This window comes from Bombus vancouverensis, chromosome 16, assembly GCF_051014615.1.
Source record: "Bombus vancouverensis nearcticus chromosome 16, iyBomVanc1_principal, whole genome shotgun sequence".
Lineage (NCBI taxonomy): Eukaryota > Metazoa > Arthropoda > Insecta > Hymenoptera > Apidae > Bombus > Bombus vancouverensis.
Window position 1 is genome coordinate 8,439,393 of NC_134926.1, and position 25,737 is coordinate 8,465,129.

A 25,737-nucleotide genomic window follows, 5' to 3' on the forward strand; every position below is an offset into this window, starting at 1 on the left:
CCACAGTGTTTCTATAAATGTTTTCACGTAAAAAATATATTTTTTTTATCAACGACGATTCGCGAATATAAACGATTAACTTACCTAGGACTTAAGAAATGTACACTTACATTAGTTACCTTAATTATCGTTAATTATAGTACAATATATACGTGTAAGTTATCTATATACGTATATGTGTATATGCATTCATGTATTTATATACATTTCCGACTAATTAAATTGATATAATTTTGTTGTAATATAGGAGTTTTCTTCTATACATATATATTCTTGTACTTCCCAAGTTCTTCTGCTAAAAACAGTCTTAAGAATAATATTTTTTTCTTAAACATTACATTCATAATATTCTTTTAAAAAGTAACTCGTAAAGAAATTGGAAAGTACGTTTATGCACATCAACGATAGGCAGTGCGTTGATGTATAGTACTTCGATTCAATCAGTCTGACGTTTTCAACATCTGACGTGTTTCCGATCTCACAAAGCGCCAATTTTGTGCGAGAGATCTTTCATTCTCAATGTCACAAGGAACAATCCAACAGTCATTACATGAAGAAATACTGCCTGCAAGAACAATAATAAAAGAATAAGTCTCAGCAATATGTTTTATAATATAAAATAAAATAAATCAAAGTATTATTATACTGGTGGTAATGAAATAAGCATGGTTGTAAATTAAAACTTTGGGATATCAATTGATGTAGGCACACTGAGGATAGCCACATTTCTAGAGATCTTCAAAAATGTCTCAAATCCCACATTTCTTTCCATTTAATCAAATTTTTAATTTTTAATTTTATCTTTGGATTGTATCATTTTCTACTTTGTAATCTTAACAGTAGATAAACTCACATGTTATCAGTACGAACAACTGCCTCCAAAGGATCTCTGTCAGGGTTCGTGTCTGGTGCCGTTGTCACTGTGTATTCTAAAGTTTGTCCACCAGCATGTGGTAGAATACTTTCAGGATTATCATCAGGAGGAACGATCTCCACAACTCCTGTGGCTTCCACTTCGAGTTTTAAGTCACGAACGAGATCTTGTATGGTCTTTGCTTGCGAACCTTTGTCGTGATCTTCTGCTACGTTCTTCGCGGCCATGACTCTGTTCATGGGTCTATCAGCTCTTCCTCTTGAGTGCGTATGCATGTGCCTCTTCATATCGCTTCGCACTCTAAATGGCTTTCCACACACAGCACATTGATGGGGCTTTTCACCAGTGTGTATACGACGATGATTTTGCAAATAACTGCTCGCTCTGAACGTTTTGTTGCAGTACTCGCAGCGGTAATTTTTTTCACCGGTGTGGATCCTTCTGTGAACGATCAAAGAGTATTTCCGCGCGAAATCCTTGCCACAGTACTCGCACTGATATTGCTTTTGCTCCGAGTGAATACTAGTCGCGTGGTACTTCAGATCTCCCCATTGACGAAAGTGGCGACCACATTCTTCGCACTTGTAGGGCTTGTCGCCACTGTGAAGGCGCTTGTGGACCTAGATTTGAAAAAATTTGTTTAAAAACTTATTTTGATTCCGAAGATTCCATAATTTTATTTTGACATTTCTTCCTTTTCTCAATAGAACTTATTATAGAATTCACTATAAAGCTGTATAGAACTAATTTTGCTTAATTTCTTGGTTTCTTTGTAGAACTTTCCTACTCTATCTTGCACAATTAAAATGTTCTTTACAATATTGTTTAATAAATAATTTTTATTTACTGCAAATTGGCTTAAAAAGGTTTAACCTACAATACCATATTAGTCCATGAAATTGAAATTGTCTCACCTTTAACGCACTAGCAGCAAAGAAACTCTTTCCACAAACTTCACACTGGTGAGGTCGTTCACCACTATGAGATCGCATGTGGTATACTAAACTATTTTTATGATGGAATGACCGGTCGCATTGGGGACACGTTAATTCGTCATCTTCCAAAATAAAAAGATCTTATAAGTATGCAATTAAAAGAAGCCCTTGAATGTATATATACTTACTTGACTTCCTAGCTTTCAATATCTTCTTTTTCTTCGTTGTTTGTGGAATGTCAGTCTTATCTTTATCATGTATACTCTGTTCATTGACTGTTGATGGTTTTACATGGTCCCTATGTACGTGATCCGTGACATCAGTAATCGTCCACAATGGTGATTCGTTGTTCACCGAGGACAATGGAGATTCTGTTTCATCATCTATATGTGCACCTGTCTCCTCTACTGCAAATATACAAACCAATATTGGTTAGATTCATCTAAACTGTTAAATATTAATTATACAAAAATAATTCTTGAAACTATCACAAATGAAAAGTACAAAAGACAAACATGAAAGATCAATTCTTGGTGATTTTTTTTATTTTGATGTAATAGTTCTTATACTTACCAACACCCCTAATGCCCTCCATAAGATCCTCAGGTTCACTGAACTCTTCAATAACTGTATTTTCCAGATTTTGAACAGACTCTGGTACAGATATTGTAATATTTGTATTGGTTGCTTGTGCTATTCTGGTTTCCTGTTTGACAGGCTCATAATGTACCTTCAAATGTTCGAAAAATTTTAATTGGCTACTAAACCTAGAACTGCACAGTTCACACTTGAATATATGAGTCTGTATATCGCTGGAAGGGTCAGCGTTTATGACATCCGTATTTATCCTACTGCCATCCTTCCTTGCCGAGTTTCTTTTGGTCTGTTGTTTCAATTTACGAGGTATCCTTTTTTTATGAGGCAAGGATCTTTTCGGTCCTGAACTTGGCGCTGCATCTTCACTGCTTTCAGCTGATACATCAACGTCGTACTCGCTTTTCACGTTTATGAACTCCTGTTTTACATTCTGTGTGATGCGTTTGAAAGGTTGTAACGTTGGATATACTGGGTTTGGTTCTGGGACAGTTTGGATAGAATAAGTATTCACAGGAGTTAGAGTCTCTAGATGAGAAACGTCTGGTAAAGTTGGATCTTCATGTTGGGATTGACTATGAAGATGTTGCTGTTTTTGTTGTTGTTGCAATTGAACAGCAACCAAAGCTGCTGCCAGTCTTCTGTCTTCCTGTTTAAAAAATCCAAAATCAGTTTCTAATGTGTGAATATGAAAAAACAATAAATTATTCTTATACCTCTGTTAAATCATGTTGTAATAAATCTTCTGTTTCATAATATTGAGTTGCCGTACCATAATCTGTGCCAACACCAGCATTGATCATATCGACAACCATTCCTTCAGAAATTAGTTCTCCATTAAGAGTTAGAAGAGGAACACTTTTGCTCAGAGGCTCTCCATCAGCCCTTTGGATGGTAATGTATTGTGCACCTTCCATTCCCTCCAGCAGCACTGCTTGTGCTTCTTCTGTTGTTACTTCCATATTCATTTGACTCAGCTGCTGATGGGAGAAAATTTCTTCTAAGATTATTTCCTTGCCATCTGTAAAAACTAGCTGTTTGTGGCTAGAAAAAAAAGATACGTGTGAATTATTTTTATTCTAACAGTTTCTAACAAATATATTTGGATTTGAAATAATATTCTTACTAATATATTTTGGTTTACCTTATTCCTTGGAAAATGTCATTAAAAATTTTCTTTTCTTTAACAAAAGTATTAATTTCAATAACATATACAGCATAAATAAGTTTTATCATGTTTATTTCCATTTATCTATAATAATACATTTACAAAAGTATAAAAAAAATATAAGAATTCTCTGTCACAAAAAAATATATTTTTTCATAATAAGTATATAAATTAGTATATAAATTTATATAAATATAAATTAGTATTATTAATTTTAAGCAGATTGTAACAGATTCATCGTTCTTATTTATAGAAAGTGAATCAACGATTCAAATTTCGCGCGCTAGTGTATTACAGAAATGACAGCGGAATCAAGGTCACTGCACCCGGAGCTCTTAGAAAATTTCTCTCGGGGCTTGATTTGCGTCCCAGCGGAAAAATCGGCCTCCTCTCACCTTCCTGTACCAACCTTCGCAAGCCCACGTCGATTTTTCGTCTCCTTCGAGAAAAACTTGAACGACATAAACAAAGCAAAATATTGAAACACTGTAGGACAAAATGTGACAACAGTGCTTGGGTCTTGACGCCATTAGAACGGATGCACCCTTCCTACGCTGCCTACGCGAATCTCTGCCAATACCAACTTAACCGATGAAAAAATACTAGGCTGAATCATCATTACAGTCCATCTTCATCCATTTATGATCTTCATTCTCATCTTCATCGCTATTGATTTTGCCTTTCTTCTCTTCTATACTACAACTATAAAATGAATTTTCCAGATGTACTTTGCCTAACCTTATAACTAACATGAATTCGATTGAATTACTCCGAAACCTAAATTTCACCTGCCGGGTTATAAATTCTCCACTTCCGGGGACAGGATTCAACCTGGTTCAACCTGGTTCAACCTGGTTCAATGCTGTTAAGTAAGCAAAACAAAAAAATGTCGAAATAACATTCACAACTTTTCCATCACAGTCGAAAGTAAAAGTGTGTTGCTATAAATGTAACCTCGTTTAAGGACATTCTTAAATGAACTACGATTGCTCAAATTGTTGAAATGGTGAAGGTCTCGTGGGTCCCTCGGAGGAACCTTCGTTCTCATGGCGGCCATCCAGGCCAAATTTACGAGGCGAAAATCTTTTAACAATTTCGTTGATCGAGAATTAGTGCACCTGACAGGCTCAAATCGATGTAAACGAACTGAAATTTATTTTCACACGGTTTCTACATCGCGTAACACACAGCGAGGGAACTCGGAGGCGGTTTCCCTCTCTCGCACTGTTACCATCAGCTGACTCGTCGGTTCATCGTTGATTCATCGAGTCTGACAAGGTTGTTATGACTTTATTAACAACTACGCCATTTACCATGTTTACACAATTATAGGTCGAGACAATAATCGTGTAGGCCGCAAAAATCCTCGATTTCCTCTGTATTTTCGATGGAAACGTCAGATATCGGGGAGCTTAAGTACGTTAATTTGTCCGCCGTGTCGAAGATCATTAGTTTATCATAACCTGATCCACGTGATACGAACTAATAATAGAATAGTGAAATTGTAATGATTGTTGTTTGTGGTTTTTGCAGAGATTGCCAGGTAAATTGATTGGAAAAAATATGTGATATACCCGTGAAATTTCTGAAAAGTGATGGCTTCTATTTGTCGTCGCTGGAGACTATGGATTTTACCAGTTTTAACTTGTCTCTATGCACTTCTGATCATTATTTTGGTTCCAATTCTCTTGGTCAATTCAATTAAGAATGGCTTCGAAAATCAGGATCAAGGAGCACTGGTGGGTGGTGCCTTTGTGCTACTTGCCTTGCCTATTGCTTTCTACGAAATTGTCCAACACATGATATATTATACACAACCTAGACTGCAGAAATACATTATAAGGTATGTTGATGAATTCTACGATTGATGTTGTCTTGAGGTTGTTTGCTGATATTTAGAAATTGTATATTGATTTGTTGCTTAAATGTCTTCCTTTCAATGTGGTTGGATTTCTGAGTTGATTATTTATTGCTTGTAAAATTAGTTAGGAATTTATAGCTTCTTATGAAATTTTATTACATCATAACTTTCTATTAGTTAGATATCAGTGTGGATAATTATTATGCACTATATATTTTAGATTAATTGGTAAATTGTGGGAAGTAACTTTTTTAACGATACACTTTTTTATTGTATAGGGATGTATTGATTGACAATTACTTAATCTGCTTTCAATCAAAAAATATATCATTGCTGGATTATGTAATACATAATTGTATGTATATATATAGTATTTTTCCTATTTCCTAAATATCAAATAAAAAGTTAACATTCAGGATTAGAAAAGGGACAAATTTTTTTTTAATATTATATTTGTATATTTTATTAAATTTCTTATATTCATTACATGAATATCATAATTGGCAACAATTATTAATGGTAATAATCTATTTAAAGAAAATGTCCTTTTTCCATCTTTCAAGTCAAAGAACTCGTATTGATTGACATTTAATATAGTAAATGTCGAGAGTCATTGATATAGGTAGAGGCTTTGAATAAATAAACTCACTTTTTATAAAACCTGCAAATTCTTAATTTTAAAAATATTATTAAAATGGTTATTGGATATTATCATGTTCATACTATTAAAATAACATATATATTTAAAAATATTGCAAATATCAAATTTTATTTAATTTTGTTTGTTTAATGTGTAAATAAAATTCCTGTCACAAGAAAGATTATGGCTATATATACACTGTTATGATACATAAACAGTTGAATCCATTTGGAAGAAAATGATATGATTGTAGGAAATCAAAGTTCACTTTCTTGTCAAGCTTGAGAAGTTTATTGTAATCACAAGGAGATACTTCCATCATAATATTTTCTTGGTCAAAAACCTTTGTAATAGAAATCTATTAATGTTAAATATTTAATACAGCACTAACAATTGAAATTTTTTATGACTTAATTAGAGCTAGTTTTTTGGAAATTACAAAATTTTTTATGCTTTTGTTTGTATATTTGTATATTATTACAAAATAATATGAAATTTTATATCCTGTTTCAGGATATTATGGATGGTACCAATTTATGCAGTGAATGCTGTAGGTATAAATTTCTATCTTTTACATAAAATACATATATCAACATACTTCTCTATTTTAAGTACAAATTCTTTTTGAATTCCTGTAGTGGCTTGGTCTGGTTTATCCAGAAGGCAGCATATACGTTGACAGTTTGAGGGAGTGTTATGAGGCATATGTAATATACAATTTTATGATGTATTTATTGGCCTATTTGGATGCTGATCGTCAGCTGGAACACAGACTTGAAATTTCCCCTCAAGTACATCACATGTTCCCCCTGTGTTGTTTACCTGATTGGGAAATGGGCAGAGAATTTGTACATATGTGCAAACATGGAATATTACAATATACTGCAGTTAGGCCTATAACAACTTTGATATCTTTGTACGTATATAATGAATATTCGTATTTACATCATAGAAAGTAAAAAAGAAATATTTCTATAAAAAAAGTTCACTGATACACTCTGGTAATTTCTCATATTCAACTTAAAATATCAAGCACTATTGATAGCATGAATTTCAAATATATGTAGATTACATATTGAATTATATACATATTATTCTGTCACATGATTGTTCATAATCAATTATTTATTTATATTTATTTGTTTAGTATCTGTGAACTAAATGGAGTGTATGGAGAAGGTGAATTCAGAACAGACGTAGCTTTTCCATATATGATTGCTTTAAATAATTTATCACAATTTGTTGCCATGTATTGTTTGGTGCTTTTTTATCGCGCCAATGCGGAGGCTTTGAAACCAATGAAACCAATCGGGAAATTTTTGTGTATCAAAGCGGTCGTATTCTTCTCCTTCTTGTAAGTTTGCACACATTGTAAAATCGTATTTTCATTTGAATATATTTAAATGTTGTATCACAAAATCTCACTTTTTTCTTTATTTTGCAGTCAAGGCGTGATAGTTGCATTGCTAGTGTATTTTGATGTGATATCGAGTATTTTTAAAACGAATAACATGGAATATATCAGAAATATATCATCTAAGCTGCAGGACTTTTTAATCTGTATTGAAATGTTTATGGCTGCAGTAGCTCACCACTACAGTTTTACATACAAACCTTTTGTAAATCTAGCACAGGGTCAAGCATGGTGGGATGCATTCAGGTAATTAAATTTTGGTTGAAAAACATCTTAGATTGAACATTTATGCAATACACTATAGATGACTCTCATAGCACTAAGCATTCATTTATAGTACATAGCAGTAGATGATGGATTAACCCAGTTCCTCAATACCTCATACGCAAGAAAGAGTCCTAGACCCTATAAAATAGTCTATAAAAGTTATAGTGCCATATGTACTTTTCAAATAGTCATTGTAAAGGGTTAAAAATATACTTGATGTTTCTAGAGCAATGTGGGATGTCTCAGATGTCCACAATGACATCAAAGAACATCTTGGGGTAGTAGGATCTTCATTAAGCCGTAGGATACGTGGTCGAAGCGCTTATCAACAGGCCTGGGGGAGCGCGACAGAACGCACGTCCCTTCTTCCAGAAGTTACAGTGACCACGGCCAGAAGTGCGCCAGCATGTTCCTTTTCTAGTTATAATACAGCAGAGATGGAACAGAATGGTGTGGATGGTCCCGTTGAACTAATTCCAGACGTGCAGGATACTAGTAACGCGGTGAAGACGTAATCATGTAATGTTCGTTCTCTTATCACAGAGAGAGGAACGTTTAATCAAGGGGTACACTTCGTCTGGAATATAGCACACTTTAATTAAGATTGCTCCATATCGCTAGTATAACCTTTAAGCAGAGCGAGAAAAGTTTGAAAAAATATCTAGTTTTACAAAACGTGTGTTCTCCCCCGTGTACTGTACAAATTTCTCATCCTGAATCGTTGAACGATATACTCATTATTCCCGGGAGAGACAACACGACATGAGAATACCATATTACAATAAGGGATTTGATACACGTGGCCATGTTTGCAACACGAGACAGAAATGTCGTTTTACCTCGTCCATTTTAAGAAAACGCTTTTTTCCCCCTTGATTTGCGGCCAATTACGCGATGCCTCGTGTTACCAATGATGTATTACCAAATAATTGTACATATATATATACATATATATATACATACGTACATACATACATACAATAATGTTTATACTTAGAACAATATATCGGTACAGTCCTATTTATAAACGTGTTACACTGTTTATTGCTGGTTTATCAACCCCAATAAATGTACCACGGAGTTAGGCATTATTCGGAGAAGACTTATCATCGCGAAAAGTCTAAATTTCCATGTTGTTCGTCTTGTATTTATTAAACAATTGCTCGTCTGCTTATTGAGTATATAGAATTCTGCCCAACTCTGAATGCCGAGTGTACCGTAAATAACGAGGAGAGAAACATTCCTGCCAAATGTACATGATTGTTTAATTTTGTATTGACTACGTCGGTTAGAAAATACAAAATAGAAGCTCACATGATTTACATGATGATAAAGCAAAATACTCAAGTACATATGATATATTAATGCATCGATGGTCGCCAGAGAAAAAGAGATAAATATTATAATGGCGATATTCACTAAAACCGTGCCGTTAATGCGTTTGCATAGTCATATCAATATATTTCTCTTGCATAAGTGGTGTTAATTGTCATAGAAGAGACGATTGATGAATATTTTAATTTCAAACAAGCAAACAATTTTCCTAGCCTTAAAAGAGTTTTATAAATGCTCATAAGACGTACTATGGATTCTCGTAAGAATATTTGCATAAAAAACTTGAAACGAACTTGAATACTTTATCAGACGTTCGGACCAAATAATAGGGTATATTTTATCTCGAAGTTAATATTGTCCAGAATTAAAAAAAAAATTTAGAAGCAAAGTAGTTTTCCGGTTGACCTAGCAATTTACATCGTCAATTAAAGATCTTGAAAGAAAATAATATTTTTAATATGTTTCTACCATGTTACTTGTAACTTTGTGATATATCTGGAACCATCGTTAATCTCTATTATTATCAATTAACGAAGAATAGAAATAAATTTCGACGAGATACGTTGTACTCTTTTACCACGAGAAGAAACTAGGCATAAAACGTGTATTTTAATAATTCTTCAAGCTACTTTGTACTTTGTATGAAGGCACATTTCAATTCCACAAGTACTTAACAATCCTATTGAGTGTTCAATAGTATATCTTATGGAACAAAAAAAACATACTGAAAATGGTTACTATCGTAAAAAAATTCGATAAGTATGATAAAAAATGTCTTTTATGTTTTTTACTATTAAATTTTCTCAACTTTTAGTGTTTATTTCTTATTTTAGTTTAAGCGAAATATATCTTAAAAAATTAAAAAATTATAATATATTGTCACTTACACATGCACTTTTATGATTGAAAAGAAATGTTTATAGACATGAGGAATTCAGTTTCTATTTCTTTATTCCGCTTTTCCTACCCATACAAAACGTATATTCGTTTCTATTCGTTCTGTATGCACAGATGAGACGTATATACAAAATGTTATGAGAATTATTTTTTCTAGTTACATTAAGAATATCTACATTTCATGTATTCAATTATTCTGAAGCGTTATTTCCGAAATTTTTCTCGAGTTGTTCGCTTTGGTATTAATCAATACTAACTATTGACAATATTTCGCATTTGTGTCCGAACAATATTTTCTGTTAACAAAATTTGTTAAATGTAAAATAAAAATGTAAAAATACCATAGTCGCGTAAAATCGGCCATAATTTTAATGCTAACAGTCTGAAGGATAATTTTACATATCAAATCTTACTAGTTAAATGAATAGTTTCCACTCATCATAAGACTTGATTAATAATATATCTGTATTATTGTTCGATTAGCGAAGAAAATAAATTAGTATATACCTAACAACAAGCCACCAGGGCTTATCATCACTTATCACATACCACAGGTTTCAGGCTTCTAAACTCTCAGTCTATGTTATTCATTTCTCTTTGTTTAATGCTTGAATAAATTCCTCGAGTTTCTCTTGAATTTGCCTAACACGTTCTGAAACGAGATAAAAGTAGAAAAACATAGAAATCATAGTCAAATTGATGTATATGTTTAAGGTAGACTACTTTCTGAAATTATCTATTGAAATGTATATCACGACATATTTTTTTAATACAAACATAATGAATAAATTTTGTACTTAATCAAAGAAATTTACTTAAATTTGATTAAGATGCATGATAATAAAAGAACATACTTAATTCTTCGGCTAAAGTGACCCGTCTACCAGTCAGCAGTTTCTGTTTCATTTCATTATCTTGACTGTAATCTTCTAATACTTCTTTTATTTCTTTATCTAACCTACGAGCTTCTCGATTCATAATTTGTTGTCGAAGTGCATTGGCAGTAACCTTCAGCATTTGCTGAATCCTCCAAAACAAAACAACATCATTGCACTCCATCTATGAGAAATATTAAAGATTGAAATTTCCAATGAAAGATAAAATATCAAAAATACTAAGCAATTTTTTTATTACTATATGCACTTACTTCATTTTCATGTCCAGTGTGATAAAGATAATATCCTTTCTTGCAATCGTACGCCCTTGCCAAGCTTTGTTGCAAGAAAAATCTCCTATATACTGGATGCCACGTTTCTCGAATGAATTCATTGTCTATTTCCAAACCATTTCGCTGCACGTTCTTCCTAATTGTAGTAAGTTCATCCTGAGTAAGTGTAGGAGTATGTTTCTGTGAACAAAAAGAAGATAAAAATAATTCTTTTAGATTATTATTATTTAGATTATAAAGTGATTATGTCTTCTTACTTTGTCCGCATAAAGAATTTTATCTAATTCGTTCTTCACTGCTGAACGTTTCTGTTGGTCATCACTCTGACTCTGCCAATACAGCCATCGTTCCTTGCGACCTGGACCCAGCATGTCTCTTAAAATTTGTTCCGTAGCTTGCAATTTCTCTTTAACTGAAGTTTCTAGAAAACGAACTGCCTGATCCCAATCACGTTTATCATTCACACTTCTATCCTCTAAAGTGTTCAGTTGAATAACTCGCAGCATTTCAGATGCCTAAAGAGAATTTTTCATTACGTATCATTTCAAATAAAAAGGATTAGAAAATAAAAGTTAAAAAATTTACTTTTTCTTCCCAGTAATGTCGCCTCATAGCTTCGTTAACTACTGCATTTTTTAGATTGTCAAATATATCATCGTGATCCGGACTAAGTTTTGCCTGATTCATGAAATGTTGAAATTCCTGTTGCAAGCATTCCCAACCGCTTTCGACGCTTCGAGATGGTAACTGCTGTTCAGCCCACTGACGAAGTTTTATGTCGACAGTGGTATTAAATGTGCCTGTATTCGGAAACAAAGAAAAAAGATTAGATTAATTGCTCATAAAAGAGAATTCCATAATGGTGTTGTGAAATATACTTGGACTTCCGCTTTGAGCCGCGGGTAAATAAATGTTCTCGAACACGTGCATGCTAACTTTGTCCCAGATTCTAACCATTAACACCTCTTCCCAGTGTCTAGGTGAAACTTGAGACAGATTTATAATTTCGTCCAGAATCTCCCCTCTTGCTCTCTCGAAAAGTTCATCTCTATCTAATTCCCTTAATCTATAAAAATATATCATTTCTTTCAATGCTAAGTAATTAAATTTTTTTATAAATGGTAAACTCGATAAAATATGAAAGTTTATACCTTGGGAAATTATTTTTCCATTCTGTTTCAAGATTAAATCTAGTGGCCTTAAATGCATCTGCTTGTTGTTCTACAGTCTCACGAACCATCTTCCAAAAACATTCCGCAACCGCGAGACTCAAATTTCTTGTTGTAACTTGACCTGACATTACTAAGCCATCCCTAGTAAAAACCATGAAAAATATATATATATATATATATATATAGCCTTGAAAGTTACTCACGAAGTAACTTCAACTAATCAATTTCTGTTGTTGCAATATAATGCAGTAATACAGCATTTGATACAATAGACCATAGAAATAATTATTGCCTAGTGTAGTAATATTATCATAATTATTCGTCAATGAATCCAATATAATACGTACTTAAAGAGCTTCGAATTTCTAAAGAATTTTTCTTCATAATCTTTGATCGTTTGTATGCTATCATCCTGTCTACCTCTACCAGTGACAACAGCAAAGTAGCCCAATGCTTTCATGGGGAATAGTTTGCCAGACAATATTTTACGAACACGTTCTGGATTGGCCAAGTTCTCTTCTGCTAAATCTACCTACCGATGCCAAAATATTAATAATTATACTGACTTATAAGTCTCGTAAGCAATATTATACCTTAGTTAAAACAAAAATGGTTCGTTTGCCGGAAGGGTCCATTTGAGAAACGAGATCCGTCACATTGCTCCTTTCTGCATCCACGGAACCATCTTGGATACATAGAATGATCGCATTAGGGTTACTCATATATTGTTGAGTCATTTGTCGAATAGCATCTCGCGTGTCTTCCGCCATGTCAATTGTAACTGTCTGTTGCAACAATTTCACAAATTTTACGCTTCTTAGAGAATAGTGTGGCAATTATTTTTGATACAAATTATCACTTACGCTGATTATACCAGGCAAATCGACGAGAACCATACGCTGAAGGCCTGGACCTTTCACAGTCATCGAAATCACATCTGGACTAACTGTCTTGCCATTTTTAACACTGTTTTTCATACGTAATTCTACTTCGCGTCTTAGCTCAGCTAATTCTGACTCTTTCGTCAAATCGAATTCTCTTGAACTATCTTTGAATTGAGCTATATGATAAGGACCTTCACTTAAAGTAACTTTCACTGGAGCTCTTGTCATCATTTCGCCACCACCTCTAAATCAAAAAATAAAAATTGCAGAGTTAAGAAAAGGGATAAGTTTTAGTGAATAATTTAAATTTTTTTATATAACTTTTATTACCTAGGAAATATTCTTGCTTGAGCGATCATTTCTAATACAGATGTTTTGCCAGAACTTTGATCACCAACTACTACCACTCTTGGTAAATGATCAGCAGTAGAATAAGTGCTATCATAATCATTAAGTTCATCTAAAACGTCGCTGTACATGTCGATCAAAGATTTCTGGAAGAAATTATTTAACATTGACATACAATTTTAGACATCGAAATTCTATAGCTGCAATATAATTACTTTTATTTTTTTGTTACTCATTTTTTGACTTCCACGTAGTAGCATCTGCTTTCGAAGCTCTTTGTTTTCTCTCTCTAATCGTTCAAGTTCACGTTGATACCTTAATTGTATTTGCATTACTTCTTCTTGCATAGCGTTCAATCGCTCTTGTGACTTTTCTGTGGACGAAATGGCGAATATGTAATTATAGGCTTCTAGAATGATGGAGAAACGAATTTTAATACACTAACATGTACATACGAGCTTTCTTACGTTCCTCTTCGATATTGTCGTTAGCTAATGGGCGAGCAAACGCGACAGTATTGTTCACCACGTGCTGCTTCGCTTCTGTATAAAAAAATGTTTAAGTATTGATGTATTAAGTCTGTTTATGATAAAGCAACAGTAGCACTTTGCTCGTATAAAAATTAGTTATTAAAAATTAAGAATTGTGACAAAGTGATTCCAAATGAAATATGAAATATGTATTAAATAAAACCAATAAGTCATTGATTAATAGTATTTTCTGTTTAATGTATGAATTATTAATCGAAAAATAATTCTAATTCTAATTCAACAATCTAATTCAACAACGCACGCAAAAAACAGAAATTGAAAACAAAAAAAAAGGTCTGTCCCATTCAGTATTTACCACTATATTTTTATTCATTTCAGGAAAGATCTACATTTTAGCTTAATGCATCAGGATTGTTACAATAGAGCTTCATTTGTTTAAAGGAAATTTTATAATATAATATTAAAATTTGCGAGGGTTTAAATAAAAATAAAGAAATCTGAAGATAATAAAGAAATCTTGATGTTTAAGCAAAGGAGTGAATAAATGTATGATATATAATAAGTGTATAAAATGTATGAAATGAGATGTATATAGAAAAAAGTTTGTGAAGTCATATTCTAATATATAATACTGTAGTACTATATTACTTGTATTACTATTGCATTAAATGTTATGTTACTTATATAAGCATTATATTGCTTCTAGGCTTCTATGTAAGTTTAACAAATGTTAATTAAGGTAAGTATGTAAAAAACACTAAATTGTTATTTGCCCATATCTTTTAATGAATGAAGTTCTACTGTATGTTAGAATTGCCTGAAGATGACTGATAAAAAAAAGAAAAAAAATGCTGAATGGACAGACAATAAGATATTGATAATCCTGAACATTTTACACACCTGAATAAAGTTGGGATACTATTGTTGAGATTGCGTCAAATATACCTGAACAGAACAGACCATAATGATACATTTCTAACTGGATATATATACATAATAGGCATGATTTTGACAAGCAATGGTGGAAAATGAAAATATGAGGAAATAAATTGTATTTAATTCATTTACAAAGTCATAAATAAAATATGATTTTATATATTATTTGCATGCTTTTGAATAACGAGTTGGAGTATTTTTAATTGTCATTCATATTTCTGGGATACTTCAGCAATTTCATTTAAATTAATGGGAAGTAGAATAGCAGTGGAAAAACAAATATTAGCTATTATATTAAAATAGGTAATTATCCCTGAAAATTAGTAGAATAAGAAAACGTCAGGCAAATTAAAAAATTAATGGGTGATGGGAAAAAGCTTGTGGCTTCAAAAATTTAGGCATTTTGCAAGGACGAACAAGGACCTGCATTTAACTCACGATTAAAGGAAATATCCACACCTGGTTGGATTTGATCAACTTCAGCTGCCTTGATAGCATCATCCAGTCTCTGATTGAACCACTCTTTGTACTCTTTATATTTAGCTTCGCCAAGCTGCTTTATACGTGGATCTGTTTATGTTTGTCCATTTTTTATGCCTCTAATTTCTTTTGCCTCACGTTTTCATATATTTAAATATTTTTCTACAATTTGATACTTACCAATTTCAATCTTATCTGTGAAAATATTTTTAACCGTCATAACTGATTCACGTAAATCTTTCCACTTTTCTTCATTAGGAAATACATCATTCAACCAACTCATATCTGGTATAATTTCTTTCCATTGTTCATATTTCTTTAACAGAAAATATTTTTATGGATATAGATCATGCATGAAATTATTGAAGTATTTTTATGTTAATGTTGTTAAGTACCTTCTGTAAAGTCATTCCACTACCAACTGCACCACCCAATAAAAGATACCGAACTTTTAATGCTCCTCTTAATACTCTTCCAATAAAAACTGCATATGTCCGATTAGGGTTTCCAAAGTAGCGTATATGTGGTGATGCTAGTAATGGCTGATAAACCTTGTTCATCTTGCCAGATATTAAATGTCTTGCACTAAATAGAGGTAAAGGATATCGTGATGTCTTTGAAATTAGCACAATCCTATCTCTGCAAGAAGAAACATTTAATGTTCTAGTTAAGAACATACAATTAATACATTTTCATTATCTGTATCTCAAACAATACAGGAGTAAAGAAATATTAAGCCAAGAATTAGGAGAAAACGCCTCATTAAACAATAAGATTAAGAAATGAAAAGAAATTCTGACAGATTTATAAAATTGACTAGTTCTTGAACTATAACCTAAAAGTTATAATACTTGGAGCTTAAATAACGACAGTAAATAACGAAAGTATAATGTTTATGAAATGAAGTTTTTTTTGTGTTTAATGTTCTTACCCTATTTTACCACAAAGAATTTGTTTCATTTTGCAAGATATCCTTTGAACAGTGAACTAGGAAAAACAATTACTAAAATATACTTTTTGGGGATATATATACGTCATATATCAAATTAATGGTGTAAAAGTTCTTCTAAAATTCAGTGAAACGAGACGGTTCTGTTAATAATTCATGCTTTAGTACTTCAACCTATTCTAACGCATGCAGACATTACAAAGAGGACACACTGTTTTGGCAAAGCACATGCGTGGAAATATGTGGATCCTTTTCCCTTTACAAATAGCGTGGATTCAGTTCTAAAATTCCACCAATCAGATAATTGGAGCGATAAAAAATCACAAAGGAGTAAGACTAGATTTAGGTTAGGTTAGTATTACAATCGTAGCAATCTCAAATTAAGTTTATGATAAACATCAGAAATCAATTTTGTAATTATTTATTAAATAAATTGTCTCATTTAGTTAGGATGACGATTTGTTATCTATATGCACAGTCGTGAATGTATTTGACTTCAGCCCGCGTTTTTCACAGATATAAATTTAGAATTCAAAATCGACCAATCGAATAAAACTTTCAGAGCTTTTTACAAATGTTATAAAATTGTTAATTTTCAGGCTTCGAGTTTTTCGTTATTTTACGAAAAACAAATTTAAATTGAAATTTTTTGCGATACATTTTTTAAAGGAGTAATTAATTTACACACTGAGTACTCTGTTAGCATTGAAGATATATTGATAAAAAAATTCTACTAATTTTTCATTTATCACCTTTTTTCGATTTCTCGTAAATTTTTAGGTATTCTGTACATGCAAGGTACAATGGACACATTATATTTTTTGCTCCCATAAAGGAAGCGTTACTTTTATATAATAACAGAGGTTCTTCGCTTTTCCACAATATGCAGTAACGCAGAAATGATTCTTTAATAATTTTATTTTTCCTTTGCAATCCTTATATTACAAAACATACTTTTCCAGACACATTGAAAATATGCTCTATTTACAATTGGATTGTTGTCTAGTTTTGTTTTGTGCTAGCCATCATGTCGCTGTTGTTTCTCCGGTTGTTCGTCTTTATAGGAATAATAATAATATATCTATTCGCATAGGCTCTCGTATAATAATATGATTATGGCAGTACATTTACATTAAAGTCTATGTCATTATTTTTTTCTGCTTTTTGTTTTAATCGTTTCTGTTATACATTCAATTATCTTCTCATATTTTTATATGTTCATATTTATATATATATAATCTTTTGTCCCGAATATATATATGTGTATATATATATATTCATATGAAATTCTACGTACTTAGAATTATGTGCATCAACTAGGCGTATGAAAGGAAAGTTCTTTTTCTACCGTTCCGTTATCATTTATAAGCTTTTACTCTTAAATACGTAACGATCATCATTCGATCATCGTTGATGCCGCGATATGAGATCTAGAGGGGGGGGGCGGGGTGTAATATTCGAAGGCATTCGAATGAGAAAAAAGAACAAAGATTTCACATATTAAACGACTAAACTGCGCTAAAGCTCCTTCGAAAATGGATATCTATTCGGGCAATTCTGGAAAAACATGCCGGGCGACAAAAAACAGCCGACATTACAGATTTCTTCTTTATCCACCTTCCCTTTTTCGACTACCGCGATATGTACGAATCACAAGAAGCCGGCAAAAGCACGCTACTCGATTGGACCCCAGTTTACATCGTCCTTTTTAATAAATTAAATCAATGTATGACATTTTTCTTCCTTCTAATATTTTTTTTTCGCCTGATTAATCTTAATCTCCCTTTTAATTCGTTTCTCATCACCTAAATATCTGCTACTTTAACTAAAACATTACAAATGTCCCTAGTATTGTCTAAAGGTGCTCTTAATTATTTTTTTCAATTTCTTTTAATGTTCGCTATTTACTCACATTCAGTCTAAATTAGATTATATTTATAATATTTATAAGGGCATGGAATTATTATATTTTTAACATAATACCAGCTAGCCTTTTTTAATTATTACTATTATTATTATTAGTGTTATTATTATTAGTGTTATTATTATTATTACTATTATCATTGTTATTATTATTAATGCCAAGCTATGTACAGGTTGCCATTTTGCTTTTTTCTTCTTACACACCTTGATTACAACACGTGACCTATTTCCCATTGTTTCAAAAAACTTGACACACACTCGTCATTTCGATTCACGTTACTATATAACAATATATATGACCGAAAGAAATCGGAATTTCTTCTGGCAGTAGGTCACATTACATCCACCGTACTCGATGGAACAAATAAGCGTCGATTATTGAACGTTTGCAGCACTACGTTCTACAAACTATAAAGAGCATCAACTATAAGAAAATAAAAGAAAGAGGAAAGAAAAAAAAAAAGAAACTAAATCTTCGCGTTATCTCGTATACTTGAAAAAAAATAAGGAGGAAATATGAACAACTATAGTTCTGACTCTTCTAGGTTATAAGATATAGTCTCTCCCCTAATTGCTTCAATTCTAAAACTCTCGCTCAAGATACATTTCTACATTCTTCATAAACCGATTACAAACTGTCTCTTCGTTGTTGTTTTCTCAACAAAAGACAGAAATTCGCTGACTCAGATTTACATTACTATCTAACGTTCCTTTAGCTACCTTAATGAAAACCTATCCTGTCTCATTCACTCGCGAGCCTAAGACTAGTATCAAAAGATCCGATTACGCTATTTCTGGTTAGAAAAGTCTTTCTTCTAATTATCTCGACTGTCATTCTGCAATGCGTTATTAAGAAAATCCAGTTCTTCTGAATCCACTTCTAAGTCCTTTAGAAAAACAATGATGTACTCTCTTCAGAGTCATTTGGGAAAAATAGTGATGAAATGCGTATCAAAAGTTGCCTCTTCGTCTGCCTTTCTCTCTCTCCTCAGTGTACTTCTTCATTTCCACATGTTACAAATGTCACCATACTCCTCAGAAGCTTCTTATAACTGTATATGTGAACCTGATTATAAAACACATGCTGATCACCTAGATTCTGTGAGATATCCAACTACACTGGCTGGCTCTGAAAAAAGGAACTCTGTATTCCTCATCCTGTTTCTAGTCAGTCAAAAACTGTTGCTCTTGTAATTCATCCTAGTTATGAACCTAGTCATGAAACACGTATCAAGAGGTGCTGTTTCTGTGTTTTTTACTCTTCGTCCTGCCAGGCTCAAATTCATCCTCACTCCTCCTTCGTTTCTCCTTTAACTGTTTTTCCATAGCAAGCATGGTAATCATCCTCTTATGCGAGTCACCGACGATCCAACCATGTTGCTCTTGACGATCATCTTCTTCCTCTTCAACTGCGGGAACCACTTCCAGCATCTCCTCTTCATCACTAGAACTGGACCAATAGTACAGTTGATTGGCAGCTGCCCTTTTTCGTCGACCAATGGCTACTCCAACTCCTTCTTCGACTTTATTCCAGGATTTGGTTGTCTTTAATTCCTCATCATCAGAATCTCGCTTACCACTCGAGGATCTACGTTCTTTGTCTTTTGATCCCTTTGAATCTGCTCTATTCTTCCTATCAGTGTTAGAGTTTTTGTTCTTCCTACCTGCTGTGATTTTCTGGTCTGATTTTGAGGCCTTTTTTGGCTTTGTTGGAGACTTGGAGTATTTCTTCTGTTTCACAAGAGACTCTTGATTATTTCCAATTTCATGATTGGTTTCCATCAACGTGGACTTGTTGCAATTATTCTCTAAATCACTAAGTCCTTCATGATTATTCTTGGCAAACATATCTTCATCTGTCTTGGCCTGCTTTTTTTGTTTCTCCTTAGTTTGATGTTTCTTTTTCTGTGCTGCTTCTTGGGGCATTTTGTTTTCTGTTAACTCAGTGTTCTCTGCTTTCTTTGTACCATTTATGTCTACAGTATTTTTTGCATCTGTAATATTCTGTGCAAGGGACTCCTTCTTCTTTCCAACCTCTCTCAGGATCTCCTCCTCTATGGCTTTTTGTTCTTTGGCTATCATTTGTTCATGCTTCTTCTCTATATACCTCTCTTTCCTCTTCTCCTTTGACTCCCTCTTTTGTTTCCTTGGCTTATCATGATCTGACTTATCACTCATTTTCCTATCCTTTGGACTTATTTCTTCATCAGAGCTACTGATCTCTGCTAATAATCCTTGTTTTCCGATAGCGCATTTTCTCTGTCTCCTGGTGGGCTGGAAGTCCATTAGTATCCTTTCTTGTTCTTCCTGCATTTTCTTCAACTGTTGCTCCTTCTTTTTCTTCGACTCCTGCACCTTTCTGCTCAGGAACACATGCAGTGGAAGATTCTCGGATTCCTTTTGTGGTTTTTCGTTACTTGACAACTTTTCTGGTAAGGCTAAAAGATCGTTGTCAGGCTCCTCCTCTTGTTCCTCTATAGGAGTAGGAGACTTTGCCGCTGGCAGAGGATCAGAATCCTCAATAGGATTGAATGTTTCATTCTCAGGTTCTGTTGTCATCACTGGATTGATATGCTCCTCGGGCTTAGCAGGCCTGATTGCTTCACCGTATCTTGCACTTAGGGAGTTCTCATTGTCAGCTTGATCTAGAAGGTCCAAAGCTTCCTCTAATGGGATCAGCTCGCGCTCACTTTCCTGCGTGTAATCTGTCTTGGCATCAGTCTTCTCCCCTGGCAAACTTGGGCTCTTTACCTTGAACTCTTCTGCGATCTTTGGTGGTTCTACGGGAGCCGAGTCTTCCACGTCTGATTCAACAATAGAACTGTCTTCTCTATATAGGTCATCCATTTCAAAATTTCTCTCATACTGATTCTCAGTTTCGTCGTCGCTATTCCTCGGTTCATCCAGATCTTTTCTCTCATCAATAATCAGAGGATGATCGGACATCTCCGATTCAGATTTTTTATTATCACAATCATGTTTGGGAGTGTCGTTCTTTAAATCCTGGCTTCTCCAATCGTCTACGTGATCTTCGTTATCAGAGGAGTATTTGTTAACTAATTTTTGAATCTGTTCCACGTTTTCCAATTCTGTTGTCTTCTTGCTGCTCTTCTTCACTCTCCTTTGCCTTCTGGACTCGTAGTCCGCGTCTCCATTTTCATACTCACTCTCCGAGGAGGTGTATAACTCTGCGAAAATATTTTGCTTCCCTTTTGAACACGTTCTTTGACTCTTTGAAATACCTACACCAACATCCTCAGTCTTCACGGCAGTTCTATACTCATCAGAGCTGTCATTCTCGTACCAAGCATTCCTAGTCTTCTTTTTAGGATTCTTGTTCCTCTTTTTCAGTTTGGAATGCTTCAAAGATTGCTCCATAGGCCTTTTAGTTTTCGTTGGTTTTCTTTCCACGAACTCATCCATGGGTCCAGTGATTTGTCTCTGTTGATCCTCACTCTGGAAGGATTTCAGAGCGCCTTTCGTCTTTGGGGCAAACTTCTCTAACTCCTTAAATTTCCTATCAATCATAGATTCGAGTCTGGTACTTAGGGCATCGCCAGTTTTTCCATTCTCTAGAGTATCTCCAATGGCCTTAGACATTAATCCAGCCACGTCCACCTCTTTAGTTTTCAAGCAGCTCACTTCATAGCCTGGCCTACTCCTGTAAGACATCACACTACCCAAGTTAGGCTCTATCTGACTTTCCTCCTCGTCGAACTCATAGACATCTTTAATTCTATCTGACACGAACTCATCTTTTCTTTCAAAGCCATCACGGCGTTTCTTCCTTTCGGCCAAGCCGCCATGCTCATTACGTCGAATCAGAGGGAAGTTCTGGTGCTTCTTCGTCTTTTTAGTCTTCCTTTGTCTGTGAACATTCAGTTCTCTGAGAGCTACTTCTGTTTTTGACTTTTCTTGTTGTTTTCTTTCATTCATCTCTTTCTTTCTTTCAAAGAGCTCCTTGATGGGGTTCCTGGACTTCTTCTGAAGATCTTTGGACATGGTTATGGGATTTGGTTCCAGAGGTGCATCTTTGTTTAGTGGAGTAGTTTTTACAGATTGAACAGATTCTTGAGATGCTACGTCCCCGGATGTAGATGTTGGGGCTCTGGCACACGCTAGCTCCGCTAGAACCTTCATCGGCGTGGATCCACTGTACACAGAATGATTTTGAATATTAGGTTAGAAAAAGCGAAATTACAATGATACGTAATTCGGATGATAAGGATTGCGGATGAAATGGTTTTGTAGTAAGTGTATAAATGTAAGTAAATTTGATACCTAATTTAATAAAGGCTATATTACTAATTTAATATGCTATATTACATATTTGTTATTATATAATTTAGAAAATAAATTTGACAAAATTAATTTACAGCAAATCTAAATATTTGTTCAGATTGAACGTCAGTAATTAATACTCTTCTATTAAGTTTCCTTTTGATAATATTTTTATTAAAGGTTCCCATTTGAATATCTTAACTGAGTGTCATACTAGTTCATAAACCCAGTAAACTGACACATGAAAATTTTTATAGGATAAATCCTGTCTCAAAATCCAGTCTCATTTATTACACGCAAGAATCGAGCCATATATCAACATGACTATTATATGGCAATAGATTTACAGCCACCTGGAACATATTTATCCTTGCACGTTTCCTATTCCGAACCAGGGAACGGCCAAGCCAGGCTAGCAAGAGAAATGCACTTTCAGCCGGAGTTTCCATCGACTCTGAATCGTTGTTTGGTCAAATAACGAACATCAGAACGTATATTCCCAGCGTTGTTATGTGGAGATACCTCGCCGTTGGTGGGTGGAGTGACAGGCTCAGATCAATACTTAACAGGAACGAATAGGGAACCATTCAACGAGACACCGGTGTCTTGTAATTTACAGATATCATGCTGCTTCGACACTTGGCTAGAGACTCTTGACGGTTTCAAAGATTTCAGCGGTATAACGATGAAATTTGGTAGCTCGTGTTAGTGGAATTCTTGGTATGTAGGATTCTTTAAATTTTAGAGAATTAGGTGTTTAAAAGTTAAACAATTTTAAAATTTGAAATTTAGAAAATTTAGATATTTAGGAATTCTTAAAAACTTCTTAATTTTAGAGTTGGCGAATTAGAGCTTATTATCTTATTATTATCTGTAAATATGTTCAATAATATGTTTATAATGAAATTCTTATATCTTTAAAAATTCGTGATCTTAAGGACGTTTAAAGAATCGTTCGAGATCGAATGTATAATGTGGCAAAAGCACAAGGAGGCTATTGTTGGACGACAAAAGGAGGATTCGGTATAATGTTCATCGACGTTCAGAGGAATTCCACAATGGCAGCAATGACGTATCGATGATTCGTCGGACAAAAACAAGGAATTATAACGTGGTCGTTCAAAGGCGCAATCAACAGGTGTGGAAATGAAAAACTGGCTTTGATATTCGATCTACTGTATGAATTGCAATTTTTGCTGCAAAAGATAGACACTTCATTCGATGTATGTATGTAGGTATAACGAACGATTCACTGGCTGCTCGACATCGTTCTGAAATCTCCTTTCTCTATAAAACGATTGTGAGACTGCTTTAAATATGTTGTAAAAATCCTATCGAGTATCGGTTCGAAAAACGAAACACGAAAAGGCCAATAATTGCTACTGTAAGCGCCGATGAACATCGTTAAAAAACTCAACGAATATTCTATTTACTTGCATCCATTAACAGTCAATGTTAACGTAGAATTTAATTTTTCATTTATTTTTGTATATAAAATAATCGTCTGACACGTAATGGAACAAAAAATCAGTGAATTCCTATTGTATGGAGTCTTTTGGACTCAGGTAAACAAAATTCTCCTATTATATACATTCTGTGTATTTTTGCATTTGTCAATCTTTCATAAATGCACGAATATTCACAATTCATTAATTAACCGTAACCAGAATTATTGGCAGCTTTCATGTTCTTGACAAATTACTCACTTGTGATCATGTTTTTCGTTGCTGTGCAGCAAATTGGATAACGCCTTGTCCAATAAGCCACCCAGAGAAGAATTCATTTTGCTCTTGAGTTCTGAAGAATCCAGGTTCATCTTAGCACCATGCTCCTCCTGTAGTCCTCTAACATGCAAAGACTCATTGTAGCCTCCATTGGACAAATTTGTACCAGACAAATGTCTCTGATCCTGCAGAGAGGAGTACGAGTTCCTCAGCATGTCATGTTCGTTGTTCTTCGAAGGATGTTCCCCGCGTATAATCTCATTACTGTTTTTCTGACCAAACGTGCTGGCTATCAGGTTTTCAGACTCTCTCATGCGTTGCTGGATCTTGTCCCTGAGTTTGTTGTTGTGCTCAAATGCAACGTCCAGACTGTCCTCGTAGCCTAGATTGTCAACTCTGGACATGTCGGGGCTGGCTGATCTGCTGGAATGCTCGCTTCGTAAGTTTCTGCAACCCCGTTTTGGGTAGTCCCTCTCTCTGGTGCTGTACATCTCTTCACCCAGTAGCTGCAATAGAGCAGATTGGTGAATGATCACTTGGAAGAATTCTGGATGCTCTTTGTATGAGAATCTGGGTACCCTATGATAGTTTCTGCTTTCTACTAGATGCTTGCTTGCAGAGTCGACCATTTGAAAACGCTGTGAGACTAAGAGTATTTTGCTGGCCTTGATTAGATACCTAAAGCTAGAGAATGGCTATCTGAATATTCAGAGAATAATCAGGAAGCTATTATTTATGGTTACAAAGAAGGCCAGTACAAAGAATCTACTGTTTAACTGATCAAAAGTGAAGCTGTTGGACCTAAAAGTGAGACACAGAGGATTGAAGATTAACCAACTATTTTGGAATTTGAAATGGGCTACTTTGCAGCAATTAGAGCATAATTTTCAGCAATATGCTCCAGATACTATCAGAGGATAACACATTGATCAGTAAAATTAAATCTACTAATAGATAAAATTTCTTTCAAAAATTGGTTTAGTTAGGAAAGTTGTTAGTGAGGATAGAGGATGTGGAAATTTCATTCTTGTGCAAATAACGTTAATATAAATAGGTAGTGTTATTAACGCCAAGCTGAACCTTTTTCTATTAAAAAATAGAGATTTTGCAGAGAAAAATGAATTTTAGGAAAGATATAATGCATTTGAAGATAGGATAAAAATTTGTACAATGATTAGAGATATTTAGTAATAGTGCTCAGCATTGGTTACTTGCATTTTTATATCCAAGACATTAAAAAACATCATATCTGAAGGGACAAGTTTCGGAATTACCATACACACTAAGAAATGTCGAAGGAATGAGAGAACTACCTTTTGCATGCATACTGAGAGACATTGTCTGTATAAAGCTGGTTCATAGGTCCTGCAAACATTACCACAATAATGTATAGAGT

At 34.0% G+C, this 25,737-nt stretch overlaps 4 protein-coding genes across 15 annotated transcripts in view; 1 reads left to right on the forward strand and 3 right to left on the reverse strand.

The window, feature by feature from the left end:
- Positions 1–8: 8 nt before the first annotated feature.
- On the reverse strand, positions 9–4,495 carry LOC117161109 (uncharacterized). 2 transcript variants are annotated; one of them, XM_033342374.2, is made up of 8 exons: positions 4,360–4,495; positions 3,981–4,273; positions 3,120–3,447; positions 2,383–3,052; positions 1,998–2,216; positions 1,789–1,931; positions 854–1,494; positions 9–565 (listed from the first exon to the last, which is right to left on the reverse strand). In XM_033342374.2, the coding sequence occupies exons 3-8, from the start codon at positions 3,369–3,371 to the stop codon at positions 547–549; spliced, it is 1,944 nt and encodes a 647-aa protein (XP_033198265.1). In that variant the 5' UTR covers positions 3,372–3,447; positions 3,981–4,273; positions 4,360–4,495; the 3' UTR covers positions 9–546. The 2 variants fall into 2 exon arrangements, with proteins under 2 accessions (XP_033198265.1, XP_033198263.1); XM_033342372.2 differs by having other exon boundaries at positions 3,967–4,273.
- On the forward strand, positions 4,319–8,781 carry LOC117161110 (transmembrane protein 184C). 3 transcript variants are annotated; one of them, XM_033342378.2, is made up of 7 exons: positions 4,319–4,440; positions 5,105–5,414; positions 6,586–6,622; positions 6,711–6,988; positions 7,220–7,426; positions 7,517–7,732; positions 7,980–8,781. In XM_033342378.2, the coding sequence occupies exons 2-7, from the start codon at positions 5,167–5,169 to the stop codon at positions 8,266–8,268; spliced, it is 1,275 nt and encodes a 424-aa protein (XP_033198269.1). In that variant the 5' UTR covers positions 4,319–4,440; positions 5,105–5,166; the 3' UTR covers positions 8,269–8,781. The 3 variants fall into 3 exon arrangements, with proteins under 3 accessions (XP_033198269.1, XP_033198268.1, XP_033198267.1); XM_033342377.2 differs by lacking the exon at positions 4,319–4,440 and adding an exon at positions 4,708–4,849; XM_033342376.2 differs by lacking the exon at positions 4,319–4,440 and adding an exon at positions 4,846–4,987.
- Positions 8,782–10,021: 1,240 nt separating this feature from the next.
- Opa1 (Opa1 mitochondrial dynamin like GTPase) lies at positions 10,022–16,971 on the reverse strand. 8 transcript variants are annotated; one of them, XR_013060382.1, is made up of 19 exons: positions 16,396–16,965; positions 15,860–16,103; positions 15,645–15,780; positions 15,423–15,554; positions 14,949–14,993; positions 14,013–14,099; positions 13,773–13,930; positions 13,540–13,703; positions 13,189–13,453; positions 12,919–13,110; positions 12,673–12,857; positions 12,305–12,466; positions 12,032–12,219; positions 11,739–11,953; positions 11,411–11,668; positions 11,133–11,333; positions 10,840–11,044; positions 10,493–10,637; positions 10,022–10,281 (listed from the first exon to the last, which is right to left on the reverse strand). XR_013060382.1 is itself a non-coding variant. In XM_033342360.2 (18 exons), the coding sequence occupies exons 1-18, from the start codon at positions 16,422–16,424 to the stop codon at positions 10,573–10,575; spliced, it is 2,931 nt and encodes a 976-aa protein (XP_033198251.1). In that variant the 5' UTR covers positions 16,425–16,965; the 3' UTR covers positions 10,022–10,572. The 8 variants fall into 8 exon arrangements, 6 of the variants coding, with proteins under 6 accessions (XP_033198251.1, XP_033198252.1, XP_076481647.1 ...); XM_033342360.2 differs by having other exon boundaries at positions 10,022–10,637; XM_033342361.2 differs by having other exon boundaries at positions 10,022–10,637; positions 15,444–15,554; positions 16,396–16,964.
- A 342-nt stretch (positions 16,972–17,313) lies between these two features.
- The window catches only part of LOC117161105 (uncharacterized), an 81,070-nt gene continuing 72,646 nt past the window's right edge, over positions 17,314–25,737 (reverse strand). For both annotated transcript variants that reach the window (XM_033342358.2, XM_033342357.2), the window contains 2 exons: positions 24,324–24,847; positions 17,314–22,489 (listed from right to left, as the gene is read on the reverse strand). In XM_033342358.2, coding sequence (XP_033198249.2) covers positions 19,567–22,489; positions 24,324–24,847 — 3,447 coding nt within the window. In that variant the 3' untranslated portion in view covers positions 17,314–19,566. The remainder of the gene's footprint in view (positions 22,490–24,323; positions 24,848–25,737) is intronic.